The 21,429-nt window shown below is 41.8% G+C and overlaps 2 protein-coding genes and 1 long non-coding RNA gene across 3 annotated transcripts in view; 2 read left to right on the forward strand and 1 right to left on the reverse strand.

The window, feature by feature from the left end:
- Positions 1-1,147: 1,147 nt before the first annotated feature.
- On the reverse strand, positions 1,148-9,780 carry LOC136442182 (lysosome-associated membrane glycoprotein 1-like). Its single transcript, XM_066438915.1, has 8 exons — positions 9,429-9,780; positions 7,356-7,536; positions 6,680-7,083; positions 6,105-6,285; positions 5,040-5,469; positions 4,295-4,461; positions 2,775-3,005; positions 1,148-2,139 (listed from the first exon to the last, which is right to left on the reverse strand). The coding sequence occupies exons 1-8, from the start codon at positions 9,595-9,597 to the stop codon at positions 1,920-1,922; spliced, it is 1,983 nt and encodes a 660-aa protein (XP_066295012.1). The 5' UTR covers positions 9,598-9,780; the 3' UTR covers positions 1,148-1,919.
- A 1,059-nt stretch (positions 9,781-10,839) lies between these two features.
- LOC136442549 (uncharacterized) lies at positions 10,840-15,304 on the forward strand. Its single transcript, XM_066439466.1, has 6 exons — positions 10,840-10,972; positions 11,309-11,507; positions 12,415-12,610; positions 12,843-13,021; positions 13,422-13,589; positions 14,489-15,304. The coding sequence occupies exons 2-6, from the start codon at positions 11,316-11,318 to the stop codon at positions 14,627-14,629; spliced, it is 876 nt and encodes a 291-aa protein (XP_066295563.1). The 5' UTR covers positions 10,840-10,972; positions 11,309-11,315; the 3' UTR covers positions 14,630-15,304.
- Positions 15,305-16,130: 826 nt separating this feature from the next.
- LOC136442497 (uncharacterized) overlaps positions 16,131-21,429 on the forward strand; it is a 32,868-nt gene continuing 27,569 nt past the window's right edge. Inside the window, exon 1 of the long non-coding RNA XR_010757014.1 lies at positions 16,131-16,320. This is a non-coding gene — a long non-coding RNA (uncharacterized lncRNA). The remainder of the gene's footprint in view (positions 16,321-21,429) is intronic.

Here is a 21,429-nt window from a genome sequence, read left to right on the forward strand (position 1 = left end):
GCTCTAATGCCGACTATACATTATAATAATAAGTTTATTGCAAGTTCTTGCCCGTAGGCTAATTGCAAGTACATGTAACATGAAAGGACGGACAGACAACATATACGAGTGACAATACAGCATGTGACTTTTCTAGTCTAAATACTAACACTAAATTCTATCTTATTTGTTTTTTTTTAATTCGGCACGGCAAATAAGGCTCTCGTGGAGTATGCGAGACATTAGACATAAAGCCGGTCTGCAAGTCTTTACAAACATTAAGCCTGACCTATGAGACCTTAAAACCATAGTTGGACTTGAACCTACAGGATCGATTTTCAAGTGCGGGGTGGAGCCCATTGCACTCGCGTTTCCTTTAAAAGGCTGTAAGGTGCATCTTAGGAGCTGTTTTAAGGACAAGATTATTGGCATAATTTGACATCATGCATCTGTTTTTTGTTTGTTTTTCTTTGCCCATCTTTTCTTCTCTTTCGCACGCTGGCATCATATCTGTGGTATCCAGATGATGTCATCCAAAAAATCAGTCAGCGTGGCCTAATCCAATGGTAATTCATTACACAATGGTGTTACTACCGCTAGCCTGGAGTTCAGCCTTGTTAACTTTGGCCCGCTCCCAACGTCCGCTATACCCGAGACGAGCGGGAGACGTTGGGAACGGGCCAAAACTAACTAGACTGGACTCCAGGCTATACTACCACACGCTTTATGTGACTTTTTTTTTTGTTTCACGAAAAACAATTTATGTACTTATTTATTTATTTCTGTTTTCTTTATCCAGGGTGGACGCACTCAGTGCTAAACGCACTGCTTTTCAGGCGTGTCCTGCATTTACGGACATTAAGTAGCAGATACACTAATAGGCAAATAAACAACCAACCGACACGGTTGGGAATACAAGCATATGTTTTAATGACTGGAATGAACTCGATGGAAAGCAATAAACAATTACAGAAAAATATGTATCGTTCACAATGTTCCTCACGTCCGGCCTAAATGTTCATTTATGGCTCATCGATGGAGGAATTTCATAAGCCTTACAATATGACCTTTATTTCTATTGCCATTCCACTTTTAAACTACGTCAATATATGCAATAAAACAGAGTTGAGACTTAAAGTTTATTCACTCACAACGGAGACACGATAGCTAGGAGTGTAGCATATCTATTTCTGATACTGAACACAAAGATACAGACACCCACATTTGAACTATCTGATTGAAACTTCTGACTGTGCATAACATGCTAAAAACAAGACTCCATTCGCTTACGACCCACATTTATATTTCTTATTTTACATTTTCAATGGAAATAAGACTTGATTTTGCATAACTCTATTTTCTAGGTAGGGAGCCTTAATAAAACAACATAAACGTTTGAATTAACTAACATCTGCACTCATCACAAAGGGACGACTGTCGCGTATACCCCGATCTTACCTCGGGCTTATTAATCAACATCCATAACACATGTAGTTGAAAGATGAAAGTATTTTCCTTTTTTCAGATCAAAGCGATATGCAAGCTACTTTTGTCGTTGACAATTCAATTGAGTACGCTACAGAAAAGCAGCGGTTTCTATAGTTGTTGGTTTTCAAGTTTTACCTATGCTCAATAGTCCTCAGTTACTCTGGACGAAAAACATTCGAAATCTTTATACACATGATTGGCCAAATCTTCGACATAGATGTCCCAGCTTTCCACAATAGACCTCATTCCAGATAGAGCCGTCATTTTGAATGTACTCACGCGAGAGCAAAATTTCTAACGTGAACGTGCGCGAGCTTGCACCAAAGCGAGGCCGCTGTGGGTTTCAGGTTCCCCTAGTGCCATTGAAAGCATTACTTTCTTTTTGGGAGTTCTAAAGAAAGCTACTCATATATAATTACTCTTTTTTTCATTTTGGCATGAAATAATGTGATTTATATACTCTGATACTGGGACTTCTTTTTTCGGTAGAAGAAACAAGTGACACCGATAGCTATGACAACGAAGAGCGTGAGGCACACGGCCAGCGCGATTGTGCCGCCCGATGTCCCGCCATCTGACGGCGTGCCGTCCTGGGGACACTGGTCCGTCTCGCCGAACTGTCCGTCCCGACCGATGCCGAACGGCTGCGCTTCGAGCTCCGCAATCTTCATCCTGAAACACAAAACACTTTTGTGTATATATCTATATAATTATATTCCTTTGATGTCCGATGGCGGTGTACATATAAGTTGCATTAACTTGAGTGTGCCGCCATCTTGTCTGTATTTGTTATTCATGCTGTTTGATTAAAAAAAAATTAAAAAACATAAAACATGTATAGATCACTTGCGACCGCCATCAAGAGAATCTACGATCGGAAACTTAAAAGAAAGAAAAAAAACGCACGAGAGGCAAAGGATCAAAGAAGATTGTTGAACCAGATGAAGGAAATCAACCTGACCTGACTTTGAGGCAGTGAAAGCAGCAAAGGCGGCAAACAGAATAGCAAAAAAGCAAGGCTGACAACTTACAGGTACATTGGCCAGGAGGCGTCAGGACGAAAATATGAGAGGAGTCAGAAGTCTTTGTCAGACTTGAAAGATCAAAAAGTAGCTGTCTAGCTAGCCGATAAGTTCTATGGTAGCTGTCAGCTATGAAAAGGCTGTAACCAATGAGAATGAAAGAACGAACGAACGAGTGAACGAATGAATGAGGCATGCACTGTCGTGCCCCCCACCCCACCCCTCAACTCAATGGAGAAAGACATGGAGAAAATACGTAGAGAAAACAAGAACAAACGAACTTACGTTACATTGGTGTCGACTGGAATGACCATTGGAGTCGTGCACGTCAGGGCCCGGCCCACCTTCCCGTGATAGGCGTTCACGGTGAGGTTGGAGGCCCGGACATTCGTCCCACAGTCCCGACACTCCGGGAAACCGTCCGCGTTTACTGTGTATTCCACCTGGATGTTGTTCAGTTTGAAACTGGTACTGTCCGTTCCGATGTCTTTGGAGAATTTGATGGTTACCGTGTATCTGGAAGGAGAACGTGTGAAAGGTAAAGCAGTAATCTTCAATTGAAGTGATCAGCACATTGTTTATTTTCCAAGTAGCAACAGTTGCATTGCGGCTTTGCTATGGTTGATTGGTTCGCGTTTTTGGCCAAGCACACCGGGTCACTCCTACTCTTCTACATAAGTGTGTTGGGTTCTTCTACGTGCAGAGGTATGACCTCATACACGGTACAGCCAGCTTTGCGTCACTATGTCCGAGCTAGGGCCGACCTTAGGATCGAACCCCGTCCCACGGATCCACGGAATTTGCAAACAAGCTACAACATGCACAATTTGACAAAATAGCTAGATAATAAAATAGATACAGCACAGTGTGGCTTTGTTTGTGTCAGAATTCAATATCAACGCTGCAACCATGTTACCGTAATGTCAGAATGATGCTTAGCCGGTAGGTAAATTTATAAGTTTCACTTTATAACACTTTCGCTAGGCGGCGCTGATGCTGCACGTAGGATGTAAAGTGTAAGATTGTCCAGCTGACTCCAATTACATGTACTAGCCATGTGGTGAGATGTGTGGGGAAATTGCATAAAACAAGCAAAAACCTGGAATAAAAGTTATTCTCCTTTCCATAATGGGTTAGGCTGCACCAAGTAATTTTTATGGATGACGTCCGCGCGCGCATTGATTTTGGTCTGTTCTCAGAAAAAAAAAGAAAAAAAAATTCCGCTTCCTGTAACTATGACCATGAGTTATGGTCAATGGGATATGGAAAGAAACAGGACAGGACAACAACTGCTGTTCAACTTCAACTGATTTATTCAAATTATTGCTGTTTCCATGATGAATAAAATAATTGTTAGCTGTTACACTGTGTTCTCTCATTCAATTTGTTTCCTAACATGTGTCGTCGACTATTATATTTCAAATCTAGGCATCTTGTTTTTTTCGGTCCTTCTTGGGTTTTTTTCGCGCTCTCGCATTAGATTTATAGTCTCCAAAGGACGTCATCCATAAAAATTACTTGGTGCTGCCTAAATAGGAGAAAAACGTTGTAGTAAAACCATCATCCGTGGATCGAGTTATTGAGTTATCGATTGATAGTTTATAGACAGGTGATAACCTGCCAAGGTGGCGGAAGACCAATAGTGCAGCCTGCGCCTACGGTGAAGACCCCAAACCCTACATCATCTCATGCACAGCTGCTTCCACCTACCTATGCTGACACAGACCTTCGAGAAGCCAACGAAAATGCACTGGACTGAGTGGAGAGAAACAGCGACAAGCTGTGATGATGATACATTGACTTACAAGTTGTCCCACGCGAGAACGAGGCTGGCGCTGTTCCCCGTGGCTCCTGCGCATGTGCCGGTCGCGTTGATGTGGGGAGGGACAGTCAGGTCCGTCTGTTCCATCGTGCCGTCTGTCTTATAGTACTTCACCTTGAACTGGACACTCGCTTTCACTCTCATGCACACCTTGGGAAATATCAAGTGTTATCAATGAATCTACATATCACATTCAACAAGGCTAAGGAAACGAATGCCGTGTTTTTGGTTACGGTCCTGACAAAAGTAGGTTCGCTAGGTAGGGATTCCTTTTTTTCTTTCTATAGATTTATAAATAAATAGATAGATAGATAGATAAATAGTGAATGAGTGTAAGGGAGTGAGTGAGTGAGTGAGTGAGTGAGTGAGTGAGTGAGTGAGTGAGTGAGTGAGTGAGTGAGTGAGTGAGTGAGAGTGAGTGAGTGAGTGAGTGAGAGTGAGTGAGTGAGTGAGTGTGTGAGTGAGTGAGTGAGTGAGTGAGAGAGTGAGTGAGTGAGTGAGTGAGTGAGTGAGAGAGTGAGTGAGTGAGTGAGTGAGTGAGTGATTGAGTGAGCGAGCGAGTGAGTGAGTGAGTGAGTGAGTGAAAGTATACATACTTGTGTTCCTGTCAATACTAGATAGCTGTAAGAATATTTTGTTGAAGGTGAGAATCTTAACACGACTCGATTCTATCGTGTGATTATAGAACATATTTCAATTTCCTGTCTGTCTTCATCTGCCCAACTCACCATGCCACTGCTGTTGGTAACCTTCCAGTCGCCGGGGATAGGCAGGGGCATGTAGGCGGTAGTAGAGGGTCCGGGAGGCCGCGGAGTTGTGGTGAGATCCTCGGAGCAGACTCGTGGCGCGCCGAACGAATTCTCCTTCACCTCGAACGGCTGAAGCTGTACCCCGACAAAGTTCAAAGTTGCGACGGTGCCGTCCTGTAAGGTCTGCTCGGTCTCACACTTGTAAGACTGTCCTACCGGCGCACTGAACTGGTCTTTAAGATCGTTCATCGTGATTGTCTTCTGCGTGTCGTTGGCGTCCGGGAAGTCGTCTGCGGTGAGGTTGTAGTTGAAGACGAGGCCGGTTAGGCTGAAGGTGTTCCTGGACTTGGTGAAGACGAGAGCGAGTGTGTAGGGGGCCTTGTCGTCAGCGCCTAGAGGCCACCGCATACTGGAGAATGAAAATATAACGTGCGATATGAATTTGTTGTTAGTTATTCAAGGTTTGAGCCCATATATACAAGCCCATATATACAAGCACAGGCACAAACAAAGTATTACAGTGTGGGATTTTGCCACACTTAAACTTATGTCATATATCATATAGTTGTATCATTCAGTCTGTACACTTGAAGAAGCCGACACGGCGAAACCGGTCGTGACAGGCTGAATGAAAGTTCTACTCGGGAACTATGCTGCTCCAGATGTCTAACTGAGGAATGACTGTGGTACGATAGATGTCGGTTGCTCGAGGAATGAATCCACTCTACTTCATATCATCATCTCCATGAAAAATGGAGATATAGGGTGTGTCTGTGTGTCTCTCTGTCTGTCTGTGTGTGTGTGTGTGTATGTGTGCGTGTGTGTTTGTTTGTGTTTCCGCACTACTGTAGTCAGCATAACTCAAGAACCTCTTACTGGATTACAATGATATTTGGTATGTTGGCAGGTGTTGTGAAGCCAAAAGTCAAGGTCGATTTTGGGCTCCCTGGTATGTGACCTTGGTACTGCAGCAGAGCTTTCGTTTTTCTATCTTTTGACCTGGACGTGCTATGGTCTTGTTCAATATGGCTCAGATTTACTCACAGAATCGACGCCTCCCCCTGCCCGTTGTCACACTCGCCGCCCACGTCCGCCTGCGGAGACAGCTGGAAGTCCGCCAGATGCGCGTCGCCGTCCCGGGAGTCGTACTGGATCTTGAACTGCAGGCCGAGCGAGACCAGGATGCACATGGCGCCGCTGTTAGGGTCGGTCACGTTGAAGTGGCCTGCCAAAATGCATGAGTACATGAGTCAGTCAATAGATAAATACAGGAAGGAAGGGAGGATGATTGGATGGATGGATGGATGGATGGAAGTATGGATGGATGGATGGATGGATGGATGGATGGATGGATGGTGGATGGATGGATGGATGGTGAAAGAAATGTGGAAGGAGGGAAAAGGAAAACGCATTATAGAAAGTAAGAGAGGAAAGAACTTATGAGGGAAGGGAGGAAGGGGAAGGAAAGGGAAGTCAGAAATCCTGATACATGTACAGATTTCATATACCTAAGACTAAGTCAATACCTCCCGGAAGAACAAGAAATAAAACCGTCTGAATTAGAAAGATACATTAATAAACAAATACACCCTTCCAATGCTCAATGGTAGGTACCTTACCGACTGTGGGTGGTGGGAGCGGCGGGGCAGGACGTGTTGTAGGGGCCGGAGTTGTGACCATGTCCTCCGAACAGACTTTTGGCTCGTCGAATACGTCTCCCTTCACCTCGAAGGGCTGGAGCTGAACTCCCACAAAGTTGATGGTTGCGACGTTTCCAATCTGTACGGTTTGTTCGGTGCGGCACTTGTAGGACTGTCCTAGCGGGGCGCTGAACGTGCCCTGGATGTCGTGAATCTCGACAGTCTTAATCGCGTTGGTTTCGTTTGCGTCCGGAAAGTCGTCTTCTGTGAGGTTGTAGTTGAGGACGATGTCGTTCAGATGGAATTCCGAGGCCTCGGTGTCCTTCTTGAAGGACAGTGTGAATTGGTAGTTGGGTCCTTCGTCGCTCAGTGGCCACTGGAGGCTAAGGAAGAGAGTAACGTAAGTATAAATGTAAAGTCACACACAGACAGCGTGCAATAAGATTTTTAAAAAGAGCGGCATGGATCAGTATATAACCACAACTGGGGCATTGTGGTATATGGTAACGTTATACTGCAGTATCTTGGTGAATAATGGCGTACACAATAAAAGTTCTTTCAGAAGAAGAAGACATGTGTTTTGGGGTCTTGAGGGGCTTTAGACGGCTTTATTAGAGGCTTGGAACATACTACAATTACTTGACAAATGACTTACAGAATGGCTGCCAGTCCCTGACCGTCCACACAGCTGCCGCTGTCGTCTGCGTACGGCGAGAGCTGAAAGTCCGCCATTTTCGTGTCGCCATCTTTGGAATCGTACTGGATTTTGAACTGCACACCCATCTGTACCAGGATGCACCTAACACCAGTGGACGAGTCGCTGACGTTGAAATGTCCTACAGATAAATTCAATTAATGAAAAGTGGGGCGATGTAGTTTTTGGCCTGTCTGTCTGTGTGTCTGTCCGTCAGCTGTCTGTGTGTCTGTATTTCCCCATTTTTGTAGTCAGCATACTAGTAACTCAGGAACCTCCGGATTATGATGATATTTGTGGGTATGTGTTGGGAAGACGAAGGTCAATGTCAATTTTGGGCTCCCCGGTCTTCATTGTTTTGGTGGCAGATAGCTTGTGATGTAAGGAAGAAGTGGTGTAGGGTTGGACCCCCTAGCAGCTTGTTGAATATTCAAGCCATTTCTGTTTAGTGAACTATTGACAAAACAAAATATGTGTGTTACTCTATCGCCGTGGATGTCGCTCGTATTTACGTCTAAAAAGTGGACACCAAGTGGAGAATATATGAAAGCAAACAAACAAATCAACAAATCAACACATGCACGGCTTAGAACTTGGCGTAGGATATAGGTAATTGACATTAGAAATGTGACTAAAAAGTGGTACTGTTAAGAAAATATTTCAACCTCTAGCAGCTTGTCATAGATATAAGTAATAAAATATATAATTCATAGATGTTTTGTTTCTGGTAAAATGTAAAATCATGTTTTTGTAACCTAATTCTAGCGTCAACTGCTCGATATTTGGCCTGGCATCTCTACAGCATACATACAAGAGCACTTGATATGACTTCATTACGAAAATTTATGAATTCTAAAGCTCCTTGATGTGACTTATACAAAGACCATAAATAGCGGCGTACATAAACACGTCCACTTAGGTGGCTGCTAAGTTTGCACCTTGACCACCTCGTGATAAAGAGTCAATACCCCAGCGGTATGTTGATACGTGTGGACATAAGTAATGTAGGAGAGTGGGAGGGGGGCGTTGTGCTGATTTTTACCTTCGCCAAGAAGGTTATGTTTTCGGGTGATGTGTCTGCCTGTGTGTGTTTCAGTCTGTCTATCCGTGTTTTTGTGAACAGCATAACCTAAGAAGTCGTACATGTTCTTGATAATATGTGGTATGTTGGTAGAGGTTAACAAAATGAAGACATGATTAGATTATGGGGCCCCTAGCGGCTTTCTACGGTGCTGCAGTGGAACTTCCGGTTTTTGTATCTCATGTTCCATAGTTCCATACTTTTTCAGTGGTAGATAGCTCTTTTTTATTCTTATTCCTTCACTGGACTGTAACTTTTAGCGTATGACTACATTTTTGCAATGTGCTACACCCTAAGCAACTAAAGATATCGAAAATAAATAGGTTCTTTTTCGCCTCTTCTTATTGAACTTCGAAAACATTTTGGGAGGAACTGCAACCCAAGCCCTCATACAATGTTTGATTATAACTTCACGCCATTTTGTATGCATACGTCAAACGTAATGTGAGGCAAAAATGGATATAAAAACAACGCTCACAACAGTGCCATCGGGTGGGGAAGTTCTTATGCCAACCAAAAACTACAATTATTGTAAATAATCATGACGTTTGGCGTAACGGTAAGCGTGTTTAGTCCAGAATCCAGAGGTTTTGAGTTCACATCCCCTGACATGCCACTGACGTTGTGCCCTTTACACAACTTTCCTCACTTCACTCAGGTGGCATTGAATACCTAACTTCAGTTGGGGACGCCCCTCGGTTACATGGAGGTCACCTGTTTGAGTAGAACCACCAGTCGGGCACGAAAAAGAACCCAACACACTTATCGAAAAGAATTGGGGTCCTTCCCAGTGTGAGTGGATCAGACAAAATCTGTCCGAAAAAGCAGCTTGTACTTTTCAGTGCAATCCTAGTGTGTTACGCCAGGGGGCGGTTTACCGGGTATGCAATACAAACAAACAAACCTTTTTTCGAAGGATCGCAGGAAATATTAATGTAGTCTAAGTGTCTTACCGATGGCAGGCGGTGGTAGAGGTGGGGGAGGCATAGTGGTGGCATCTGCGAGTTCCTCCGAAGCAACCTCGCCAAACCTCGGCATCACACCTGCTGTAGTCGTCCCAAGTACAAAGTACAGAAACAAGATCGGCAAAAACAACGCCAAAAGTTCTCTTGAATCCGCCATGATTCGTACTTGCTTCCTTGACTTACGTTATCCAAAGGGGTTAAGGAGTCTTCTGAAAAAGAGGTAGTGACGTAGAAAAAAAATAGTACGAAAAGAAATAAGGGGGAGGCGGTAACCTGTCGACTTTGGTTGTGACAGGCGCGTGACTTGGGGAGTGTGGCTTGTGACGACGCAGGAGTAGTTAGCAATCACTTCTCACGTGGCTCAACATGATGGTTTTGTTGAAACAAGACTGTTTACACGGCGGCTGGCTGTACGTACTCTCCAAGCAGAGGTCGAATGGGCAGATCGTCACCGTTTTATCATATGCCTTTTTTTTTGTCGCTAGCCCATTCTGACTGCATATGATAAAACGGTGACGATCTGCCCATTCGACCTCTGCTTGGAGAGAATGGGCTAGCGACAAAAAAACGGCATATGATAAAAAGGTGACGATCTGCCCATTCGACCTCTGCTTGGAGAGAATGGGCTAGCGACAAAAAAAAACACGGCATATAATAAAAAGGTGACGATCTGCCCATTCGACCTCTGCTTGGAGAGTAGGCTGTACGGACCAAAGGTCTGCGCTCTGTTTGTCAATCATGGGCGTGTGATGTTTGGTGAAGTAATCGCTTCAGTTTGGCGGGAAATTTGTACTTTTCTCGATTAAAGCCGTTCTTGAAGATAAGAAATTGTATACCCCCTTTATCAAAATTTTGAGACAGTCTTCATAGCAGTTGCGTGCATCATTGGAACGTATTGTTTGTTTTTGTTTGTTTGCTTGTTTGTACTGCATACCCATTAAACCGCTTGATGGCGTAACACACCAAATTTGTGCTAAAGAGTACAAGCTGCATATCCAGATTTTATTCCGTGTGGCTCTCCTCAAACCGGGACCTCCATTTAACGACTCCCTATCCGTGCGAAGTCCCTATCCGAAGCTAGGTACTCTTTTTAACCTGAGTGAAGTGAGAAAATCGTGTGCCTTTCCCAAGGGCACAACGTCAATTGGGCATGTCAGGGGATTCAAACCCAAGACCTCTGGGTTCTGGACCAAACACCCTGCCATTACGCCACTAGGTCTAGATCTTCAATAAACAACATGTCAACTGGCTAATTTTCGAGCTACAGAGGCCAGCACACCCACGCCTTTTCAACTGTAGACTCTTCTGCCCGGCCCGTGATTGCATTAACACCGGCATACTCAGACCACAGGTGTTTTACACCTCAGAATCATCACAATCAGGAATGTTGGTCAAGCCTTCCACTGCGCAACTCGACTATTTCGCCTGCGTGTCCTGAATTCGACAGCAGGAAACCCCCATGTGTGTGTTTTTTACGCGAAGTTTTGGAAGCAAAAACCTGGGAAGAACCTACGAAAACCACCTTTGACGAGGTAAACCTTTGTTTATCCTTTACTGTTATTCCTCTCGTGAACTCCGCAGGGGTTCTGTAACTAGGTATTCATTTGATACGTCTATCGCGACAGCTGTGACTTGTTTTACGTACTGTCTCATCTCTGTGCAGTACGTGTGTGTGTGTGTGTTTTCTACTTGTCAGCTCTTGACGCAGTTTGATGTGGATTTCGACCGTGGCTTGTTGGAGCCCCACCGATAAGTGCTTAAACAGCCTTTTACGTTTTCCCTGTTCTATCCTGTCCTTCAGAAACTGTGGCTCGTTAAATTTGATATTTGCTACATATTCCTTTCCATACATCCTCATGCATATCAAGCCTCACCATGGCCCCGAACTTACGGAAGAGAAAACGTGCAACTGCGAGTTCTACTTCTACTCCTGCAAACAAACGTTGTGAGTCAGAAGAAACTGTCGTCACCAAGTCAACAGTGAGAAAACTTCTGGGCAACCAGAAGAAGGAATTAAGCAACCTAATGGGCCTCCAGGAGAAGAACTTCAAATCTTTTATTCAGACGGTAATGAATTAAATTATTCAATAAGTAAATCAGTTGATTAATGAAATTTATTGCGCAACAGTTGCACAAGGTCTAAAGTGTGGCAAAATGTATAAGCTTGTTAACCGATCCGAGTACGCATGCGCACGGTCAAAGGTGAAGGACCCTGACTTGTAAACAGTTCCCGTCTTGATAATTGTCTCAATTTGCATGATATTGTTCATACATGTTTTTTTTTATGTCTGAGGGACCTTTACCTTTGATATATTACCCACAAAACATATCGCTGCACATGTATCCTCGGACTGGTGAACGAGCTTATTGATTAATTGTCAAACTTGTTGCGTAACGGTCGTGTAAAGCTAAAGGTATAACATGTGAAAAGATGTATGCTGTAACATCTTTAAGAGACTAGTCTATCTTAAGACAAGAAATATTTTGCAACAACATTCTGGAAAACTAGTGCATTTCACAAACAAGTAATATAAGCAACACTAACAACTGTGTTCCAATTTTGACTTGTATCTTTTATCAGTTAAGTTCATTTGCGTATGTATTTCGTTCATAGACTTCAACGCTAGCATTCTTAGATTTTTTAAGTTTGTATTCTGGCCTCCCCTGCATGTTTTACAGTTATAAGGTCGTTCATCATTTAAAGTACGCATGTGCAGCGACATGTATTGTCGGTAATGTGTCAAAGGTGAAGGCCCCTGATGGATTAAAACAAAAAAGACGCCTGGACATTGTTATGCAAATCGAGAAATGTTTACGAGTCAGGGGCCTTCACCTTTAACCTTGTGCATGCGTACTCGGAATAGCGAACTATCTTATTATTATACGATTTAATGTCCTTATATTTGTGAATACACAGCAAGGAGAAAGAAACAATAACTAAGTAATCTTGAACATTTTCAATGTGTGTACTTAGGTAATGGCGACGACAAACAGGCGAATTGATGACATTGTTCGCGAGGTGGAGGAAGTCAAGGGAAGCCTGCAGAACTCGCAAAAGGAGATTGTGGACCTGAAGGCAACGTCTGACGTATTGGACGATAAAATCTTTGACCTTGAAGGAGAAATCCTTCAACTCGAATGCAACACGAGTTCGAAGCTGCCACCGTCAGGTGAACCAACACCGTCACATGCACAGTAAATGAGTAATGATCTAAGTTGAATAAGGAGGTTACCGATTCTCCCTTTTTTTTGTCTCTAAGCGTGATTTTTTGTGTTCTCGATTATAATTCACTCGTAATCGTTGAAAGAAACAGTAACTGTTGGAGATTTCACATTCCACTGTATCTGGAACGTAGTATATTTACATATATTTGCATATTTTGCAAATTCTGTTACACACAGGTTACAATCAAATGAAGGTCGAGCCTGTCGACTGTTGTTGTTGTGAAAAATCCCTGAAAGAGAAGGTCATGGATTATGCGGAGATCACCGATGATTCTGATGTGGACGCGAGAAACGGCATCTTGGAGGTTTTTGTCAAGGCAGTGGATGATACCATAGTTCGTGTCATTGCCAGCAAGGTAAAGAATCACACATGGGCTGACAATAAGGTCATTCACGATTCCGGGCACGCATGCGCATGTTCAAAGGTAAAGGTCACTGACTTGTAAACAGTACTAGTCTTGACCATTGTCAAGATTTGAATAACAATACCCAGCGTTTTGTTTATGTCTCAGGGGCCTTCACCTTTGACACATTATCCACAATACATGTCTCTGCGCATACGCACTCGGAATCGTGAACGACCTTATAGTTGTGTAATACAAACAGGTTGTGTCTGCAGAGACGGTAGGCAGATATGATTCATCATGTTAAAAATGTTGTTTAATCATTAATTCTAAAACCATGTCCTTTGCATCAACCTTCGCAATTTTGCCGAAGACGTCCATTCCCTAAAGACATGGATTTCTCTTCTTGCAGAATGCCGCGGTGGACAAACTGATAAGAAAGATCAGTGAAGTGAGAAATGTGCCAATTGGGGAGATGCTTCTCTTCTATGGGGACCATACACTGGAGTATGGTCAAGGAAAACGTCTGAATGACTACAGTATTGAAGACCAGGACAACATCTACCTACGCATCCACAAGGTATCTACAACATATAACGTTACATGTAAATACTTGACGTTTGGGAGCGCATCTATAAGCAGCGACACCTGTGCTGCAGTGCAATGTGAACCAGACAGAATTGCCTTGAGGAAGGTAACAGATGTTCACCGAAACGTCGGTTGAATAAATCACTTGGGTGTGTAAAAAGAGTCTTTTTATTCAAGATGTATTGCTTTAAATCATCTGTCGATTGATTACAGCGGTCATATAAAATTGGTGCTGGCTCAGTGCAGACTCGTACGTTAAATACGTTTCTGTGAATCATTGCATCAGGTTCGTAAATGACATAACATGGAGTTCTTTATTCACAACCACATAGTCAACAAGAGCCTGTGTTTACATTTCGGACCGCATTAGCTCAGCATTGTTGTTGCTAAACCCTATTCAGACGGAGGGGGGTCTTTTGAGGCTCCGCCAACTTTCATGTCGCATAACTCCTGAACGCTTTATGCTAGAGCCGTCAAACTTGGTGAATTTTCATAAAAGTAAGTTGGCAACAATTTGATAATATCTATGTAAGTTAAGATTTTTCGAGTTGCCATGGCATCGGGTTACAAAAGTCGCTTATTTCAGTTTTTAGTGTAGTCTTCAGGTTTTCTTGCTAAACCACACCTATTTTCTTATGATTACTAATTATGTGATTGAATTAAACTTTTATGATTCAATATCAATTAATAATGCTAATTTGATGACGTCATATGTCAACATCCAGGATGGTGGACCATATCATTAGCTTCGGTATAAACAGTCAATTTTCCCTTCAAATCGTCACTACTTGGTATTCTTTATACTAAAAAAATTCAAATAAGCGTTTTAAGTCTATTTTCATTGTGTTTTGACGTTATTTGCTGAAGAAATTGTATTTTTTGAAAATCGAGATGGCGACCCAGGATGACGGTAGTGACATCGGGCAAATGATGGGCTACACCGCTGATGCTTCTGACAGTGACTCATCAACACTCGAGTCATCATCATCATCATCATATCTTGATCTTGACATCAGTGACATTGATACATGATAGTGACTTGTGACACTTAGCTACTTTGTGAGTTGTAAGGTAGTGAGTTGTGAGTGTGAATTGTAAAGACCCCGTACCAGTCCTACAACTTATAAGGGAATAATCATAATCATAATACCACGGCTTCCATCCATCTTATAAGTCGCAACATAATGGAGAGATTATGTCGATTAATCTACAAACCACGACTCTGTTACGACTTATGGAACAAAAATTATACATTTGTTACGAACTAGAAAAACTACATCTTCGCAAGAGTAGAAGCTGCAATTTAAAAGTAACCTTCTCTAAAGCAATAGAAGACTCTAAGTACTACTTGTATGTGGTTACAAATTGCCTTGGTACAAAGCAGTGAATGGTGTTATCTTGTAGATATATGCTTGTAGATATAAGTAAATGCTAACAATAGATATATCCCTATGCAGAATATTTCTTCAATCGAATACATGCATATGCATAAGCGCTGTCATGCCAAAGATAAAGCAAGAAGAAAGTAAAGTAAGAATTCGAGTTATGAAGTATTACTTTTCTGCAAGATGTTCCACGAGAATCTGCAGTCCGGAAAGTTTCTTACGCTGTTGTTCCATGACACAGTGAATGTAAGTTTGCAATGAACATGACTGTCACAATTTTCAAAGTGTAATACAACAACCATGGCTTTGCAAATAGACTCCACTACAAGTTTTTGATATCTTGTCTGGTTAACAAACTCAGAACATGAATCATAACCGAACTTTTCCGTTCTTGGTACCATATAGAACTGGTAATGAAACAATTAAAATAATGATTAATTACAATCAAGCTCAAAGCCTCTTCAAAATCTATTCGAATGGCACTTGATGCGAGTTGATTTACGAAGCAGAAACACTGTCAAAAAGATCGTATATGCACTTGTCGCGTTATATTTCGATATTGACAGTGTTATTTTAGGAACAGTTTTTAGGCAATAGAGGCCTCTATAGATCTTAACTACTCTGAGGCTGCTTTGGAGATCTTTGGAAAGTACCATTTATGAAGTCACGTGTGCACCATATGTAGAATGAAATATAAAACAAACACATTTCCAATTCGCAAGCGAAAAGATTGAGACAGCGGTTACGACGGAGGATGGTACTCAGGCTAACAGAACGTACTTTTGGGGTACAAAGGTAGTCCCATAGCCTTTTGGAGGCCGTAGGGGGAGTGTGTTGCTACCCACTGTGTCTAGGCTAGGAGGTTTAAAATGATCTAAAATCAAGGGTACGGTATTTTACCGCCCACGTCCACACCGAAGTCAGGTACCCATTTAATACCTGTGGAAAGCTGTGTTTTAAAAGTGCCTTGGGTGACATGTCTGGGGGGGGGGCGGACATGGCAATGATCTCTATCCTTCAAGTTCTGGGCCAATCGTCCTAACCGTTACGCCAACATCACGCCATACTATCTGGGTAAACAGGTCAAAGTTGGATATGCATGCTGGGAAAGTTTTCATAGGTTAAAGGTCGATGAACCGGAAATAACCCGCGCCGTTCCAGGCAGCGGACCCACCCCCGGTAAACATCCCGACAGGACGTAAAACCGCAGAAACTAGCGGACCGTGGACGCCTTCGGGCCCGAAGGAATTGTCGGTTTTCTAACCGCAAAACACTCTGCCGGGAGGAAATATTGGACAGCACTTGAACTTCATGGTCTCAGCAAACTGTCGGGATCCGGTGAGTGTTTGAAATAAAGATTTACAGTTGTTTTAGGCAATGTTTTGGTGATCTACTCTACAGTGGCTGCCTGGTTTCGGGTTACACCTTATTTTCGTCCTTCTTTGCTACATAATTTTCGTGGCAAATGTTAGGTATATTGTGACTTTGTGAAAGGTTACAAACTTCAGATAGTTGCTGACTTTATCCAGTTATTATCTATGTGATTATATAAACGTTTGGATTTATAATATCGTGGTATAACCAATTTAGAGTGCTTTAACTAACATGTGGCAACTGGCAAGTCCGGACAGGACACTCAACAGGTTACGGAAAGAATATTATGCATTTTCGTATCGTCTATAAAAACGCCTAACACAGAAATCTTTGTACAAAAACTGCTGACATATTGTCCTTGTGTGTCGTCTGGGAACAACATTAGATCCTCTTGGTGGTATTTATTTGTTTTGGTAAGGTTTGCGCTGTCTTTAGAGGACCGTTAGATGAGTGTTTTGGTCGCGGGTAAAGGGTCAGAAGTGTCCCGGGGGTTCATTCATTCTCTTCCGGCGGCCCCAAAAACTCTAAGATAATTCTTTCCTACAAACTTTTGTTCTGTCACTAGAAAAGAATACGTTATCGTTATGATTATGATGAATACTTTTACATGTTATGTTGCTGTGAGATGTAGTTGTGAGGAAATAATGAAGTGTGTACATAATTTTCTACTCGGAAGTTTTTCGTCACTTCAATGCACAGGTTGTTGGAAAAAAAGGTGTTGTTTTCAAAAATAACATCCTTTGCTTTTTTTACTGCGGAAGTGAAAGAGTCAGGGGACAGTAGCCTGGGTTGAGCTGCAGTGTGTGTTTGTTGGGTTTCTGTGGCTTCAGTTCAACCAGGCAGTTAGTAGAAATAGTAGAAATTGGCCAAATAGACATATATAACATGTCAGGGGAGTTAGCTGGCCACGAATATAGTTTGCAACCTATGATTTCTACTATTTTTCCAGCAACCTATGGAGCCTGGTACAGGCTATACGTTTGTTATGTTAACCTTTGTGATTTGTTGGCAAGTATGGGTGTGGGATATCTTTATTTGTAGCACAGGATAATGCCTTATCAAGCCTCTAATCTGTGTGCTAAGCACCCCTATCACTTACCATATGATGGGCAGTAATAATAGAAGCAAGGAGGTTTTGATAGAAGTACCCATTTTGTCTTCCATGAATAACTTTTATTTTTAGGCCCGATTTACACGCATGTTTTCGAAGTCGACTTGGAGATGTGTCTGTGTGTGTGAGGAGCTTTGGGCTGCTCAACTTTAGTTTTCCTACTAGAAAACGCTACTGGAGTGACCTACGGTTCACAGTCACGGTCCCTGCACAGTCCAAGGAGGTTGAAGTTATTTCTATATTTCTCCTTGCACAGCCCTTAGCCGACTCCAAGTCAACTCAAAACGCCTGTGTAAATCAGGCCTTATTATAAGTTATATAGACTCTGTGAATTGAAAAGCAGCCCAAACTGGAAATCAGAATTCCTACCTGGCCGAACAAACTTTACTGAGTACTCTACTCTACTCTTCACTGTTTGTATTTTGTTCTTGAGTGATCCTCAGGGTTGTGTCTCCAACCCCCAAGTGTGATCAATTTTGGATTAGCAGGGAAATGTCACCTGGGAAATTACAAACACAGACCTCCAGAGCTGAACCTTGGGCCCTGGGGTCAACATGTAGAACAGGACTTCAGCCATTCAAAGAAGAGATTTGGCCATAGTGGAGAATTGGCCAATATTCTGGTTTCCATGATTACTGAGTTACGAATATCAGTATTTTAGAGATTGTATGACTTTTCCTGAGGGGAGGCAGTAGTGCAAGAAAAATGACATGCAGACATTGAGAAGTTAATAACATATCACATATCATATCATATTATAGGTTGTGCTTTACCTGATTTCCATTTCCTGGGATTCTTTAACAGCTAGACACTTAGAAAAAAGGGGATTTTCTTGTATGTAGGGATTACATCCTATAAATATACGTACATATATAACAGTCTTCCCTAGAATAGCAAGAAACATTTCAGGCCTTTGACTGTCATCAACGACCCATTTCTCAACAATTAGTGGAATACAATAGGTGTGAATCACATAATGAGGTTTCCCACTTGGGTTTGAACTGTCAGAGAGTGATTTATGACTTCTTGTCTTCACACACACACACCTGTAACTTATCTGTACCATTGTCCTGGGAACAACAGAGAAAAAGATTTCCTCAACTTTTTCAAACATGCTCTTGCTTGTCCATGTAGCTCAACCGGTAGCAGCCTCACAGTTGAGCTTCCAATAAGTTGGTAACTGGGTCAGGGAGACATCAGTTCGTATCCGGGGAAGGGCATCTTGGTTGGAGCTGTATTTGTCTTTCGGAAGGGACATAAAATGGGGGTCCCCAGATCGAGGAGGTGCCTCAAGCACGTTTAAAATGTACTGCAACTGGCTACTGGCTATTCTTTAGATGAATATACTGCTGATAGATGGGATGATATCCATTTATTGTACTGTAGTCACCTTTTGTTTTAACCATCCATATCAGACTTTCAGATTCAGATTAAACTCTGTTATTAGCTAATTTATTGGTTTTACTACATTTCTACAAATATTTGAAACAGTATGCGAAAAATGGTAATCATCTTTCATGTGTGTGTTTTGAATTGTTTTGTGTAACAATCTCAAGAGGTTTCTCTTTACTTTCAAAGTCAAGTGTGGTCCAATTCCCCAAGTGGTCATCCATCACTGCCCCCCCCCCCCCCCCACTCCCCTCACCTTGGGAACTCCTGAAAGGCACTTGACCCTGGGGTTTGACTCCCTGGGGAGTTACAATACTAGGGCCTAGGAAAATTTATCTTATGTTTCTGATTACGATCCTGAAAAAAATTGGGTTCGTAGTAGCAGGGCTGTCTTCAGCTTGAAGCTTTTATCTGTCCCTCTCATTGTTAGGGAGCCCATGTTGTTCATTTTCATTGTTAAATCTGCCATTTAAAGCTTACGAAAGTACATTTTCATCAATGTCATGTTATGAAGTTCAAATTTTTTCCTTTCTCTATTCTCTTTTCTAAAACATGCAAATTTTGACGATGGCAAATAATTCTAGACTGAATCAGTTTTTCATAACCAATGTGCACATATGGAGTGTCATTTGGGTGCGAACTAAGAAACTGCATTAGTCTAGCCTGTTACAGTAGAGATGTGGGTATGCTGATTTTGCATTAATTAGACATTCCCTAGATGTGCTGTGGTTATGGAACAGAAGGTCTGCATTTGGCAAATGCTGTCCCACTTTAAGTGCATGGAGTGTTATTTCGGCGTAATGATATGTCTGTTTGTGCTACAACATACAGGCAAGAGGGTCCGCATGCTCCTTTCCGTAATACGTAGGCAGCCTATTTTTATTTCCCGGAATTCTCAGGGAAAGCTGTGTTAGTCACGAGATGACCAAATTTTTTATTCATGCTTTCCTTGATTTTAGCGTAACATGTTGGGGGTTCTTCTGAATTCAGTGTAAATCGTTATCGGGAACCCCCATGCAGACCTTCATGCAAAGATGGATAGAACGTTTTCAGCATAAGGTAGGTTTTGCTGTAAAATTTTAAGACTTTTCTATTAGGACATGATGTTATGTAGCAGTGGATCAAGGTTTTTGTATTTTAACTTTGATTCTGTTTGTGATAATGGTGATATCATATTCGCAATGTAAATTTTTACTTTCCTTGGAATACATACTGTTTTTTTATGAGTGTCGGATGATCAGTTGAAGTCCTATGCTTTTGTTATATTTTTTTTCATTTTTGACTTGTGATTATGAATTTGCATATGTATTTCTATATGATACTACTTAGTATTAGTAACATGAAATTTAGATATTCCTGACTATGAATAGAAATATCATTTCTCATTTCTACCATGGAAACAAAATTTTGTATGATTTACTATGAATGATAGAAATGAAGATTCCTAATATCTGATCTCAGAATCTTTTTTTCTTGTCTACATGTGCATATGGTTTTTCTAGGTATATCTGTTGTTTAAAATCATGTCCAAAGGAGCTGTGATGACTTCCATTACAGTCCATGTATCTCCCACCTGGATATTGCCCTGCATAATCCCAAACAATTCTTCCACAGCACTAATGCTGGTAATTAAGATAAAAGCACTGTAAAATTCTGTCCCCTAATAGGCCCAGTAATTTGGCCAGAGAAGCCACTTTGGCTGATTGGATTTTATAACTGTACTTTCTAAAGGACTAATTATATGACCTGTTTTTTTTTAACAGTAGAAGAACTTTTTGTTTTACTGGCATGTCTGATGTGTCATTCACAAGTTTTTGGAAATGAATAATGTTGCTGTTTCTGAAAAAATAGATTGTAGACCTTTCGTTTTTAACCATTCAATTATCGCATACAAACTAGCAATCTTGTTGCAAAATTAGTATGCACATTTTAGCTTTTATCGCCAATTTGCTTCTAATTCTATGTTTGGGAAGATTGCTTTCATGCAACTTTGAGTGTAGTGCCATAGACAGTCAATTGTTAAATCATAAATTTTGTCATATTTGTCTTTCAAAATGATCTCTATCTTGGATTGATGTGTTAAAAAAAGAAAGGCTTCCTATACTTTCCATTGGAATTTTCGGTTTGCATTGTACCCTTTCCAAAATCATGAAAAAGGCACAAAATGTCGATTCACAGATAGAAAAACCTTACAAATTAAACTGTGATGATAAAAGTATTTTATTTGTATTCATTTTCTTTTTCCTTTATTGTATGTCTCAAAAAAAGGTTCCCGTACTTTCCATCGGAATTTTAGGTTCGCATTTCTCTCTTCCCGAAATCATGAAAAAGTCATGGAATGCCGATTCATGGATAGAGAAACCTTACAAGTTGAACTGTGATGCTAAACGCGATGCTCTGAATGGGTCCTCTCTCTTCCCAAGGGGAAACCATTCCCTTTAACATAATCCTATTATGAGGGATGTCTGAATTACCTGGTCCATTCATACTGCAAATGGCTACTCAGATGGACCAGTGTCAGCGGGGAATACCTGGGATTGTGCTATTGTTCGGCGTGTACCATTTCTCGGGGT

Source organism: Branchiostoma lanceolatum, chromosome 9 (assembly GCF_035083965.1).
Source record: "Branchiostoma lanceolatum isolate klBraLanc5 chromosome 9, klBraLanc5.hap2, whole genome shotgun sequence".
Lineage (NCBI taxonomy): Eukaryota > Metazoa > Chordata > Leptocardii > Amphioxiformes > Branchiostomatidae > Branchiostoma > Branchiostoma lanceolatum.